Genomic DNA, 12,074 nt, shown 5'->3' with positions numbered 1-12,074 from the left:
GCAGAACTCGGAGTATAGGGTCTCTGAGCCTCAGTGTCCTCATCTGTGAAATGGGAACCTTAGCACCTCCTCAGGATGCTGTGAAATTCATGGGACTACTGTCATGGTCAAACAGGACTCGATGCAGATGAAACACCGCTGGTCCTTTGGGAAAAGGGGGTGGTGGAGAGAGAATATACAAGACTGAGAAGTGTGTCCCCTGCCAACAAGGGCCTTACGAAATGATCTGGGACTTGATATTTCACATGAGGATTTTTCCCAGTGTAAAAATTTATGCTGTGTTTTTTTTTTTATTTTTTTCATCCAGGTTTGGACTTAAAAAAAAATCATTTTGTAGTGACCAACACCACTTGCTAATGTGACATAAAGCAGCTCCTGCCACTCTGCCCAGTCCCTTTTGCCTGGAGTGGGGTGGTGGGCACAGGCGGCCTCGCCTGTCAATGCCACCCTGAACAGGATCGGAGGAAGAACGGGGGCAGCCATGCCACCCCCTGCCCCCGCTGCCCCGTGCTAACCTGCAAAGTGTGGGTGCCCTTGGGGACTGACTGTCTGACCTTGCTTCACACCCACGACACCAACTCCCCCAAGATGTCGCTCGAGTGGCTGGTGGCCTGGAGCTGGTCGCTGGATGGCCTCCGGGACTGCATCGCCACGGGCATCCAGTCCGTGCGGGACTGCGACACCACCGCCGTGGCCACCGTGGCCTGCCTGCTGGTCCTGTTCGTGTGGTACTGCTACCACGTGGGCCGGGAGCAGCCCCGGCCCTACGCCTCCGTCAACTCCCTCATGCAGGGCGCCGACGCCAACGGGCTGCAGAACGGGTACGTGTACTGCCAGTCCCCCGAGTGCGTGCGCTGCACCCACAACGAGGGCCTCAACCAGAAACTCTACCACAACCTGCAGGAGTACGCCAAGCGCTACTCCTGGTCGGGCATGGGCCGCATCCACAAGGGCATCCGCGAGCAGGGCCGCTACCTCAACAGCCGGCCCTCCATCCAGAAGCCCGAGGTCTTCTTCCTGCCCGACCTCCCCACCACGCCCTACTTCTCCCGGGACGCCCAGAGGCACGACGTGGAGCTGCTGGAGCGGAGCTTCCCCACCATCCTGGGCGAGTTCGAGGCCCTGTACAAGGGCTTCTCCAACTGCAGCCTCCCGCAGGGCTGGAAAATGAACAGCACCCCCAGCGGGGAGTGGGTCACCTTCTACTTGGTCAACCAGGGGGTGTGCGTGCCCAGGAACTGCAGGAAGTGCCCACGGACGTACCGCTTGCTCGGCAGCCTTCGGACCTGTATTGGGAACAATGTTTTTGGGAACGCGTGCATCTCCGTGCTGAGCCCCGGGACTGTGATCACGGAGCACTACGGACCCACCAACATCCGCATCCGATGCCACTTAGGTATGTTGTGGGGCCGGGGTCCCGGCACGCACCCCTTCTCAGTAGCGTCGGGCCTGACTTCCGGGGGAATCCAGACACCCCCGAAAGCTCAGTAGCCAGAATTCCTGCTCTTTTCACATCTTTTGTTGTTGTGCTTCTCTCACAAATTGATGAGCCACCTGTAAACAGTTTGACATCAAAGATTGGGTCAAAACAATGATCATTGTAATGTGATACTGACAGAAGCTCTGTCCAAAGGGAGCTTTCTGTGCTGACGGGCCTGGTCTCCGTGCGCACTGTCTGATACGGTAGCCACTGGCCCCACGTGACCGCTGAGTGCTTGAGATGTGATTAGTGCCACTGAGGGGCTCAGTTTTTAACTTAATTGGCATTAAAATTTAAATAGCAGCACATGGCTAGTGGCTGTTGAGCAGTGGCCCTGCAGAGCCAGAGATGGTTACAGTGATCTCTGAGGTCCATGATGATGCGGAGGCTGTGAGAGATGCCGCATGCCTTCTGATGCTCAGAGATAAACCGATGCTCCGTGGTGATGCTACCCAGATTCTAGGGAAGTGGGCAAGGCGTGCATTGTGTGCAGCTGTGGTTTTGAGGACAGGGTTGGGGTCTGATTGCCTGTGTTTGCATCCTGGCCCCACCTCGAGCTGGCTGTGTTCCCTTGGGCAAGTCACTTCACCTCTCTGAGCCTCGGTTTCTTCATTTGGAAGATCACCTTTTACAGAGTTACGCTGAGGATCTGGGAGATTGTGTGTTGTGAAGCATTTGTTGACGCAGAGCATGATAGAGAGGGAGTACTTGCTAAACGTAGGCTTGGAAACAGCTTGGTAAATGGGGTACTCGTTCCCCAGAATGCCTCGTTTGTTCCTGGTGAGTCATGATAATGGCTTGGTTACCGGGGCGATGGCACCTCGGGTTAGCATCCCAGACTGGAGGAGTGTGCGGGGCCAGGCCCAGCTCTGGGGAGTTTGCAGCGCTGCCTGGGCATCAGGATGGAGGGAGGAGAAACACATAAGCCCGATGTGGCCGGAGCAGGGTTCATAATTACCCCCACAGAGGAACCTCGGGCTGCACTGGGGGGCCCACACGCCCATGCCCTCCACGCCCCCTTCACGCACCCAGAGCCCTCTGCTTCTGTTCTCTCTGGATTATGAATAAAGTGTGGCTTCAACAGAGGGCTTCACTGCTTTGAAAAGCAAAGGGTGTGAGATTCGAGCAGTTGACACCTCGAGTATTTCAAGAAGACAGGCAGAGCAGGGTCGCGGTGGCCTGGCTTCGTGGTCAGCTGTGTCACTTTGGGCAAGTAACTGGGTCTCTGTGTCTCAGTTTCCTCATCTGTGAAATGGGGAGAGAGTACTTATCTCACAGGATCATTAGAGGGTCACATCAAGTAATATCTCCTATGGCTGCTCGACACAGTGCCTGGCACGTGACAGCATTGGATAAGCAGTTGCTGGTAGCTCTGAGGACCCGACACCAGGCTGGACCATGTGATAAAGAACCCAGGAGACATGGTCTCTGCCCTCGGGAACCATGGGGAATGAGCAGACTGTGGAAGCAAATGCGCTGGGCCCTGATTGGTCTGCCCTATGTGCTGAGTGACCTTGGAGCCACCGTGTTCTCCTCTCTCGAATGGAGGTAGTGATCCCCGCCGGACGGCTGGTGGAGGCCTGGGGGTGCTCTCTGTGTGAAGTGCTTGGCAGGTCGAGAGCGGTCAGGTCAAGGGGCCATGATTAACCTAAGAGCGGAGGTGGTCATCCAAGTGACAGATCATGATCAGTGAAATCACTGTGCGAGGCACCAGGGTGCTTCCTGAGGTCAGAGGACGAGAGGGCTGCAGGTGGGCTGCTCAGGGCAGGTGGTCTGGCCTGGAAGGGCGCCGCTGGGGAGGAGGCTTCCCTTGGGGGTTTGGGGGAGCCGTGTCTGGCTTGCTGGGGTGACCAGTGGTGGAGGCCGAGGTTGGAGAGGTCGGGTGGGAGCAAACCACAGAGCCTCCCCCTGCTCCCCCGTCAGGCTTGGTATTAAGGCTGTGGGCCATGGGGAACAACGCTGTTGTTTTAAAAGGCTTCCTTTTATGTTTTCTAAAAACTTCCAAATGATGCAAGGAAGGGCGTTTGAGGACAGGTGGGGTGGGACTCCAGGCAGGTGTGCTGAGTAGGAAGGGCTTGTGGTGAGGAACAAAGATTTGCCTCCTGTGTATTAATGCCTGTTGTGCATCCATGCAGTTTAAGTGTGTGTGTGTGTGTGTGTGTGTGTGTGTGTGTGTGTAAATCACACCCACAGGTCCCTTGATGACCTGTCCTCCCCTCCTTGGCCCGCTGGGTACTGGCCACCAGAGAAAGTGGGCCACGTCATGCTCCCAGGGCAGCAGCAGGAAGCCTTGGAAGGCGTCCCATTGGAGTGTGGCTAGTCCCCGAGGCCAGGTGAGCTCCGTGGTTGGCTCTGCTCACCGTTTCCTTCTTTCCACGGTCATGCCCACATTCGTATGCACCAGGAAGGAAAGAAGGGTGTGTGTGATTCACGTGACCTTGAGTGTTGACAGAGAGGGAGGCCAGAGAAGGAGGTCGGAAACAGGGCCAGCAGGACAGGTGTCTGGTGGCCACACCTGTCAGTTACCTGGCTGTAGGTGGCGGAGGTACTGTGGTTTCTGGAATGCCAAGCCTTGTCCTCCTTTTCTGCCTGCCATCTGCGTTGTGACTGGTGGTACTGTCCCTCCAGCCACTGCTCCTCACGTGCCCAGTCATTTGCTGAGCCCTGTCCTGCACTACCTCCAGAGGTGGTGTCACTCAGCTTTGATTCCGTGCAGAACCAGGGACAGCTCCTGCCTGGCCACCACCTGGCACTGTGTGGGGGGCTGGGACGTCCTGCCAGCACTGCCACAAACCTCTAGGAAGCAACCTTTGACGATTACCAGGCAGGTGGCAACGCGGAGGCAGGCACCCATCCAAAGGGCTCACCCTTGGGAAAGGGTAGATAAAAATGCATATTCAGCAAATTCTCACTAAATAAGCACAATTCCACTCTCAATTTTCTTTCGTGCGTATGCTGTCAGGTTTCTGGGCCACCCACCTGCGTGGTACCAGCAGATCAGCTTGTGTTTGCCTTGCCCACCCTCAGTGTCAGCCGCCGGCCTCCTGAAGTGAGGCCACTGGTGGGCAGAGCCTTTCTCCACCTTCTCCTGCCTCCGTCAGCGGTTGGTGGGGAAGGCAGCAAACCCCAAGCCAGAGAGAGGCCTGGGCATGTGGGACTGTCTCTAACCCAGGAGCCACCTGGATTCTCATTTGGGGGGTTAATGATTACTTCTGCCAACTAGACTGGTTTGTGAGCAAGAGGCAGGAATGGTGGGCCACTGGAGGCTGGAGCAGAGTGTGGGGGGGAGGAAGCAGGGGGCTGATAAACCAGCAAGACACACCGTTTTCTGTTGTACTGTGGCTCATGGCAGTCAGTCATTTAGTGTCTCAGAGAAAGGGGAGCTTCTCTCTGAACCCCTGGGGTGGACTGTCCTTGTAGAGAAGCGCCTGTCCTAAAGGCCTTCTCCACCTGCACCAGCAGTACGGTCACGCATGAAGGGGACGTGGCCTGTGGGGCTCTCTTCATTTGCGCCAGCGGCTGGACCCGTAACCCCCAGCAGTTAACAGTAGCGGGAGGTCGTGGTTTCAGAGTCAGAATGGACAGTCTCAGCTGGTGCAATGAAATGTGCTATTGATGGTTGAAACTTACCATTAACTGCAGGAAAATCAACAACCACTTAACTACCACTGCTGCTAATGTAATAGCCAGCATTTACGTCATGCTGGCCAGTGTTATAAGAGCCTGTTCTCGGAGCCAGACAGTTTGGATTCAAATCTCAGCTCCTGCCAGGACTAAACAGTGACCTCCAGCAGGTCCCTTAAAATCTCTATCCCGGTTGCTCCGTCTGGGAAGTAGGCGAAGTGAGGTCTGTAAAGTGTTTATTTAACACAAGCCTGCGCACAGTCAGTCTTCAGATATTAGTAGCAAGGACAGTGGTCGAGCAGCACTGGCAGGTAAGTATGCTCATGCCCCCTCTTTACAGACAAGGGGGCTATGGCTCAGAGAGATCGAGTGCTTGCCCAGAGTCACACAGATGCGAGTGAGAGTCAGTGATCTGATCCCAGGGCCTCCGTTAGAATTCTTACTGCATTCACGCTTCCCGGAACCATCCATTTTTGGCTCCGAGAGTGCATTACAATACCCCGTCTGTGAGAGAAAAGGCTGTCTCATTTTGTCATAAGGGACACTGCCGACTGGCCCAGGGGCGTGCTTGTTACAGTGAGTCACTCAGCCATTTCCCCAGACCTTGGGCTTGGCGAGGGGACGTGAACGCGCATGCGCGGCAGCACTTCCAGCAGACCCTCCTGGGCTGGGCACCAAACGTGGGCCTCGCCACTGGCGCTTTTTAAGTATATGGCTCCGCAGCAGGTGTCGCTCCACATCCTCCTGAAGATCGGGCGTTTTCTTGCGGGTGTCCTCCGGTTTCCCAGAATGGAGCCAAGGGAACCCCGATTAACAAGCCATCCTCGGGCCTCAAAATGGATGGAAGGGTTGGAACCCAAAGAGGAGGGCACCGTGTGAGCCTTTGCGTCTTCGGTCTCACCTAGAGCAGCCCTAGAGGCGGGACTGTAGGAAACACGATTATTGACAGGCAGGGTTCTGAACCTGCTCCCGCAGTTTCCGGTGGTGCCGCGGTCGGTCTTCCGGAGACTTCAGCGTGTAGGGCAAGCTCGGTTCCCGGCTTTAGCAGAGGCGCCCAGGACCCAGAGCAGGTTAAGCCAATGGAGGAATGAGGTTTTCCAAGGGGTACGGAGAGGATCCAGGTGCTTACCCCGCATTTGCCCTATTGAACTATCCCCCTCCGGAAGAGGATAAAGATTGGAAGTCGAGAGCTGCCCGCCCCCAAACATCCGGCTAACTCTGACTTCCGGCCCCACGACTTCCGGTCACATCTGACTTCCGGCCACCCTGACTTCTGGCCATGCCTGATCTCGCCTGCCTTCACTCTCTGCTCTACCTTTTCCTCCGAGGTCTGAAAACTCCAAGTGGCTGTGAGCTGGTGGTGGGGGGCGAGCCGCAGTGTTGGGCAGAAGGCCGCTGCCTTCTCTTTGACGACTCTTTCCTACACACCGCATTCCATGAAGGTGAGTGCCTGCCTTCCCTATTGCCGCTCTTTTATTTATTTATTTACTTTACTAAATTGATTGGGGTGACATTGGTCATCATGAACATATAGGTTTCCTGTGTAGATCTTTATGTTACCAGATCTGTCTATTGCACCATGTGCCCACCGCCCAAAATCAGATCTTCTATCACCTCCTGTTAGGACCCCCTTCCTTCTGGCACCCACCACTCTGCTGTTTGTGTTCATAAGTTTCAGTTTTATATTCCTCAGTGAAATCATACGGTGCTTAGCTTTTTCTGTCTGACTTAGTTCACTTAGCATAATGTTCTCAAGGTCCATCTATGTTGTTGCAAATGTCGCTATTTCATCCTTTCTTGTGGCTGAGTAGCATTCCATTGTATATATGTACCGCATCTTCTTTATCCATCCTCTGTCGCAGGACACTTCGGTTGTTTCCATGTCTTGGCCACCGTGAATAATGTTGCAATGAACATAGGGGTGCATAATCTTTGCGAATACATGAGTTTGAGTTTTTTGTGTATATACCCAGGAGTGGGGTTGCTGGGTCACACCGTGGCTCTATTCTTAATTTTTTGAGGAATCACCAGAACTGCTTCCACAGTGGTTGTACCAGTCTACATTCCCACCATCAGTGAGTGAGGGTTCCCCTTTCTCCACAAACTCTCCACCACTTGTTGTTGCTTGTCTTGTTGATAATGGCCACTCGTACAGGTGTAAGATGATCTCATGGTAGTTTTGATTTGCATTTCCCTAATTGCCAGGGAAGTTGAACATCTTTTCATATATCCCGGGAGAGGGGTATTTTCAGGTCCTTTGCCCACTTTTTGATTCGATTGTTTGTTTGGTGTTGAGTTTTACGAGTTCTTTATATATTTTGGAAATTAAACCTTTGTTGGAGCAGCTGTGTGCAAATATCATCTCCCATCTGGTTGGCTGCGTGTTTGTTCTGTTGTCAGTTTCCTTTGCTGTGCAGAAGCTTTTTAGTTTGATACAGTTCCACTCATTATTTTTGACTTTACCTCCCGTGCCTTTAGGGTCAAGTCCATAAAATGTCCTCTACGGCCCAGGTCCATAAGTTTGGTACCTACCATATATTTTCTGCCATGTCACTTACAGTTTTGGGTCTTATGTGTAGGTCTTTGATCCATTTTGAGTTAATTTATGTACATGGGGACAAACTGCAATCCAGTTTCATTTATTTGCATGTGGCTTTCCAGTTTTCCCAGCACCATTTATTGAAGAGACTACCTTTACTCAAATGTGCGTTTCTGGCTCGTTTGTCGAAAATTATCTGTCCATATGCATGTGGTTTTATAGCTGGATTCTCTATTCTGTTCCATTGATTTGTGTGTCTGTTTCTCTGCCAATACCATGCTGTTTTGAATATTGTAGCTCTGTAATATAATTTAAAGTCAGGTACTGTGATACCTCCAGCTTCGTTCTTTTTTTTTCCAGCATGGCTTTGTCTACTCTGGGTCTTTAGTGGTTCCATACAAATCTGATGATTTCTCGTTATATTTCTTTAAAAAATGACATTGGGATTTTGATGGGGATTGCATTAAATCTGTATATTGCTTTGGGTAATATGGCCATTTAACTATGTTGATTCTTCCAATCCATGAACATGGGATATTTTTCCATTTTGTTGTGTCTTTTTTAATCTTTCGTAGTAATGCTTTGTAATTTTTAGTATATAGATTTTTTACATTCTTTAAGTTTACTCCTACCTCAACATAATAGAGGCCATATATGATAAACCCTAAGCTAATATCATACTTAGTGGTGAGAAATTGAAACCTTTTTCCCTAAGATCAGAAACAAGACAAGGATGTCCACTCTCACCATTCAACATAGTGCTGGAAGTCCTAGCCAGAGCAATAAGGCAAGAGAAAGAAATAAGACGCATTCAAATAGGGAAGGAAGAAGTCAAACTCGCTTTTTGCAGATAGGAAACCCTAAAGATTCTACCAAAAAACTCCTAGAAACAATAAACAAATGCAGTCAGGTTGCAGGATACAAACTCAATGTGCAAAAATCCATTGCCTTCCTGTATACTAACAAAACTTCAGAAAAAGAAATGGAAAAGACAATTCCTTTTGCAGTAGCAACCAAAAGAATAAAAAACCTGGGTACTGCTGCCCTTTTAAAATGAACTTTATTTTTAGAGACGTTTTAGGCTTCCAGAAAAATTGAGCAGAAAGTACACAGCCCGATGCACAATTTCTCCCGATGCACAATTTCCACTTTTACTAGCATCTGGCATTAGTGTGGTGCATCTGTTACAACTGATGAGCTCATAGCGACACGTTGTTGTTAAGTAAGTCGATAGTCTGCATTAGGGTTCACTCTGTGTTGTACATTCTGTGGGTTTTGACAAACGTGTAATGACATGTACGGACCATGACAGGATCACACAGAGTAGCTTCAGTCCCTCAATGCCTTGTGTTCTTACATACCCCTCTCCCTCTGCCTGCTCCTGTTATGCACTCTGCTTGGAACCGTAGGAAGCCAGGATCACATTCCTGATCAGAGAGCAGGAACTCTTCCGCTCTGTGCTGGAAAGCTATAACCGTGGGTCCTGGCTTCGGGCTGTTCGAACCTCTCCTCTCTCACCCCCATCCCAGGTGCCGCGGAGGATGGCCCACGGGTGGTTTTCATGGTGGATCTGTGGCATCCGAATGTCGCCGCGGCTGAACGGCAGGCCCTGGATTTCATCTTTGCTCCAGGCCGATGAGAACACTTCCCGTGCCAGGTCGGCGAGAGTGGCCTGGGGCCAGCCGGGACAGCCGTGGGCCGGTCCAGCGCCCACGTGTTACAATTCCATGCTCAGAAACCTGCCTCGACAGAAAGCTCTCATTCGGGATTTTTATACCACGTTGGGTCCCTCCTTCTTCCCGTTGTTAGTGGGAAACTCCAGCTTGTATTTCCTTAGAGGTCTTTTTCCTTCTGTTCGTTTGCTTCCGCGGTTCGTTTCCGCCTAATGGCACGGGACTGCGCTCTGCGGCCAGAGGCTCCCAGAGGCTCAGTGCCCCTGTTGTCGGTGTCATGTTGCCACTTGTTTTTTTCAGTGATCAGATGGTTCTTTGTCTGAATGTAACAACGTAAATCTTCTTGTGGTCACCATACAAAACAGAAAACCCTACAAACCCGAGCACTAGAGAAGGTGGCCTTTGCTGCTGTCACGGCCACAAGGGGGACCCACCCGCTCCCCAGGCAGGGGGAGGCTGCAGTCCCTGCACCTGGCCAGCTGCATGGGCAGGGTGGACATGGGCAGGGGCACGGCCTGGGGAAATGTCACCATCCTCTCACCCCACCGCCAACCCTGTCCGTCTGATGGCGGAGAGCGTGCGGCTGCGGGACCGGAGTGACATGGCTCCCCTTCAGAGCCGAGGCTGGTGTCCTCGGGCGGGGCTCCCTCGGCTCAGCCGCAGAACGAGTACTTCACTTACCTCACTGCCTACAGAAGCCCCACTGCCACCCGGGCCTGCGCAGTCCCCGTTTTAGCCGTTGTGACGCTGAGCTCGGAGACCGCCTGGTTGGCCCCTTGGAGCTGTGGCGGCCGAGACTCCACTTGTCCAGCGACATCTGGGCAGCCTTTCTCTGGCAGAACTGGACCTCCAGGTGTGACCCAAGTGTCTGTTTCGTTTGGAGTTTCGTTGCCTATGATTTTCCATTTACCTGTCTGTACATAAATGTTCAAACGCTGGACTCAGTGCGAGAGTCAGCCCTGTGGCCCTGTTATTTCGAAGGCGTGAGCTGAGTGATGGCAGCCGAAGTGAACGTGTGAGCGGGGATCCCCGGAAGACCGACAGACCCAGAGGACCCTGGTCCCGGCGCTGGCCTGGCCCTCCCATCTCCTGTGAAGGACACGGCCAGGTGGGGGCGCTAAGTCTAGAAACGTCCTCCTGTTAGCTGAGGTGTGGAGGGCAGCCTCCTCCATCCATACCAGATGCTGGTTCGCATCATGGGTAACGGCAGTGTCAGGTCAAGGAGGCCGTGGCGCGGTATGAATACAGGCCTGTCACGTGTGCAGGTCCTGTGTTTCCATCCACATGGAAGCCAGCAGCTTCTGTGAGAAGTAACCACGACCCGAAACGCACTAGGCAGATCCTAGCAAGTGTGCCAAGAAAACGTGTCCGCGGTTGAGTGAAATGTCTGCGAGAGATTTCAGTGATTAGAATGCAGGAAAGGGCAGACCTTCCAAAACACCTGAAGTCTCCTCACTTGTATTTGTTAAAGAATCACTTGAGGTGCATGATTTCTGTACATACCGACCGCTCCACATTTACAGAGCCAACAGCCCGCGCAGGCACCTGGCTGCCTGCCCTCGTGTGACGTGATGGGGAACAGGAGATCAATAAAGGGTCTTGCTGAAAACCAGTGAAATGGTGGTGTCGTCTGTCGGGCAGGAGCCCTGAGCCGGGCACAGCTGAGTTGGAGGCTCTTGGTTTTTGGATGGTGTCACAGCGACAGGCAGGACCCTAAGCGTATAGTGACCGAAGCAGGATGTTCTAAAAGAATGGGGGTGGGGCGGGAGAGACAAGAACAGGCCTGTGGAAGGTTAAGGAATGGCCAGTGTCACCCTGGCCAAGAACAGGGACTCGGGCTTAAGGAAAGCTGGTGCCAGGACTCGGTGCCAGGTGCTTCTTCCCACGTGACCTCTGGCCAGTCCCGGAGCCTCTGGGAGCCTCAGATCGCGCCTCTGTAGGCATGGTCCCTGGCAGGCAAAGCAGCGATGCTGGTTCCCTTCCTGCCATGGCCGAGGTCCCAGGCAGTTACAGAGAAGCAGGTGAGGAGGCAGGATGGGTGAGGCAGAGATGGATAAGCACATCTGATTTGTGGGGGGGGGGGGGCAGGCAGGGCAGCCAGTGGCTCCTTTCTATCCTTGTAGAAGCAGGTTCCTTAGTAGCTACAATTTGAAATTTTTTCCTTTTCTTAGAAGAGGGACAGATGGCCCTGGTGGCCTGGAACCCCAGGAGCAGTCTGGCCGCCAGGTGTTTGCCCATGCAAGCCCGTTCCCAGCCCACAGCCCTGGCTGGGCTGCCCTGGCAAACGGAAGAGCAACACTCGCTGGAGACCGCGGCGTTTCTCCCTCCTCCAGGGTGCATCGCCAGCTAGGCAGCTGCTGAAGTGATTTATACGCTTTAGCCTGGGATGCTCAAGGCGACAAAGGGGCCAGCATGCCCGCCCCACTCAAGTGAGAAGCCCTGCCTTGATTCCGATGCAGCCGGCGTCAGCTCCAAGGCCAGACTGCACAAGGTCGATTTGCACCAGGTCACATCCCACGTGTCCCAGGCACCTGCTCATCCTCCCCAAACTCATCTAGGTTTTCTGGGTTCTGAGCCCCTTGGTGACAGTGACCACACCTACAGCTTATAGTGGGGGACGGGGAGCGTATGCCTAATCCACTAGTTCTTGACTTTGGCTGCACAGTACAATCAGTATTTTGAGAAATACTGATGCCCACCCCCCACCCCCAAAGCATTTCATTTCTTGGTTCAGGGGGTATGGTCCAGTCCTGGTGTT

The 12,074-nt window shown here is 53.0% G+C and overlaps 1 protein-coding gene across 4 annotated transcripts in view; it reads left to right on the top strand.

The window, feature by feature from the left end:
* The first annotated feature begins 192 nt into the window (after positions 1 to 192).
* Positions 193 to 12,074, top strand: part of ASPHD2 (aspartate beta-hydroxylase domain containing 2) — a 34,973-nt gene continuing 23,091 nt past the window's right edge. For 2 of the 4 annotated variants that reach the window (XM_023743466.1, XM_023743465.1), the window contains exons 1-2: positions 195 to 1,396; positions 6,433 to 6,546. In XM_023743466.1, the coding sequence (XP_023599234.1) occupies positions 589 to 1,396; positions 6,433 to 6,546 (922 nt within the window). In that variant the 5' untranslated portion in view covers positions 195 to 588. Of the gene's footprint in view, positions 1,397 to 6,432; positions 6,547 to 9,172; positions 9,761 to 12,074 lie in introns of those variants that run through there. The other 2 variants (XM_023743464.1, XM_023743467.1) reach the window with 2 other exon arrangements.

This window comes from Myotis lucifugus, unplaced genomic scaffold (genome assembly GCF_000147115.1).
Source record: "Myotis lucifugus unplaced genomic scaffold, Myoluc2.0 scaffold_391, whole genome shotgun sequence".
Classification (NCBI taxonomy): domain Eukaryota; kingdom Metazoa; phylum Chordata; class Mammalia; order Chiroptera; family Vespertilionidae; genus Myotis; species Myotis lucifugus.
Note: the sequence above shows the minus strand (reverse complement) of the source record. Positions and strands in the feature narration are given on the sequence as shown.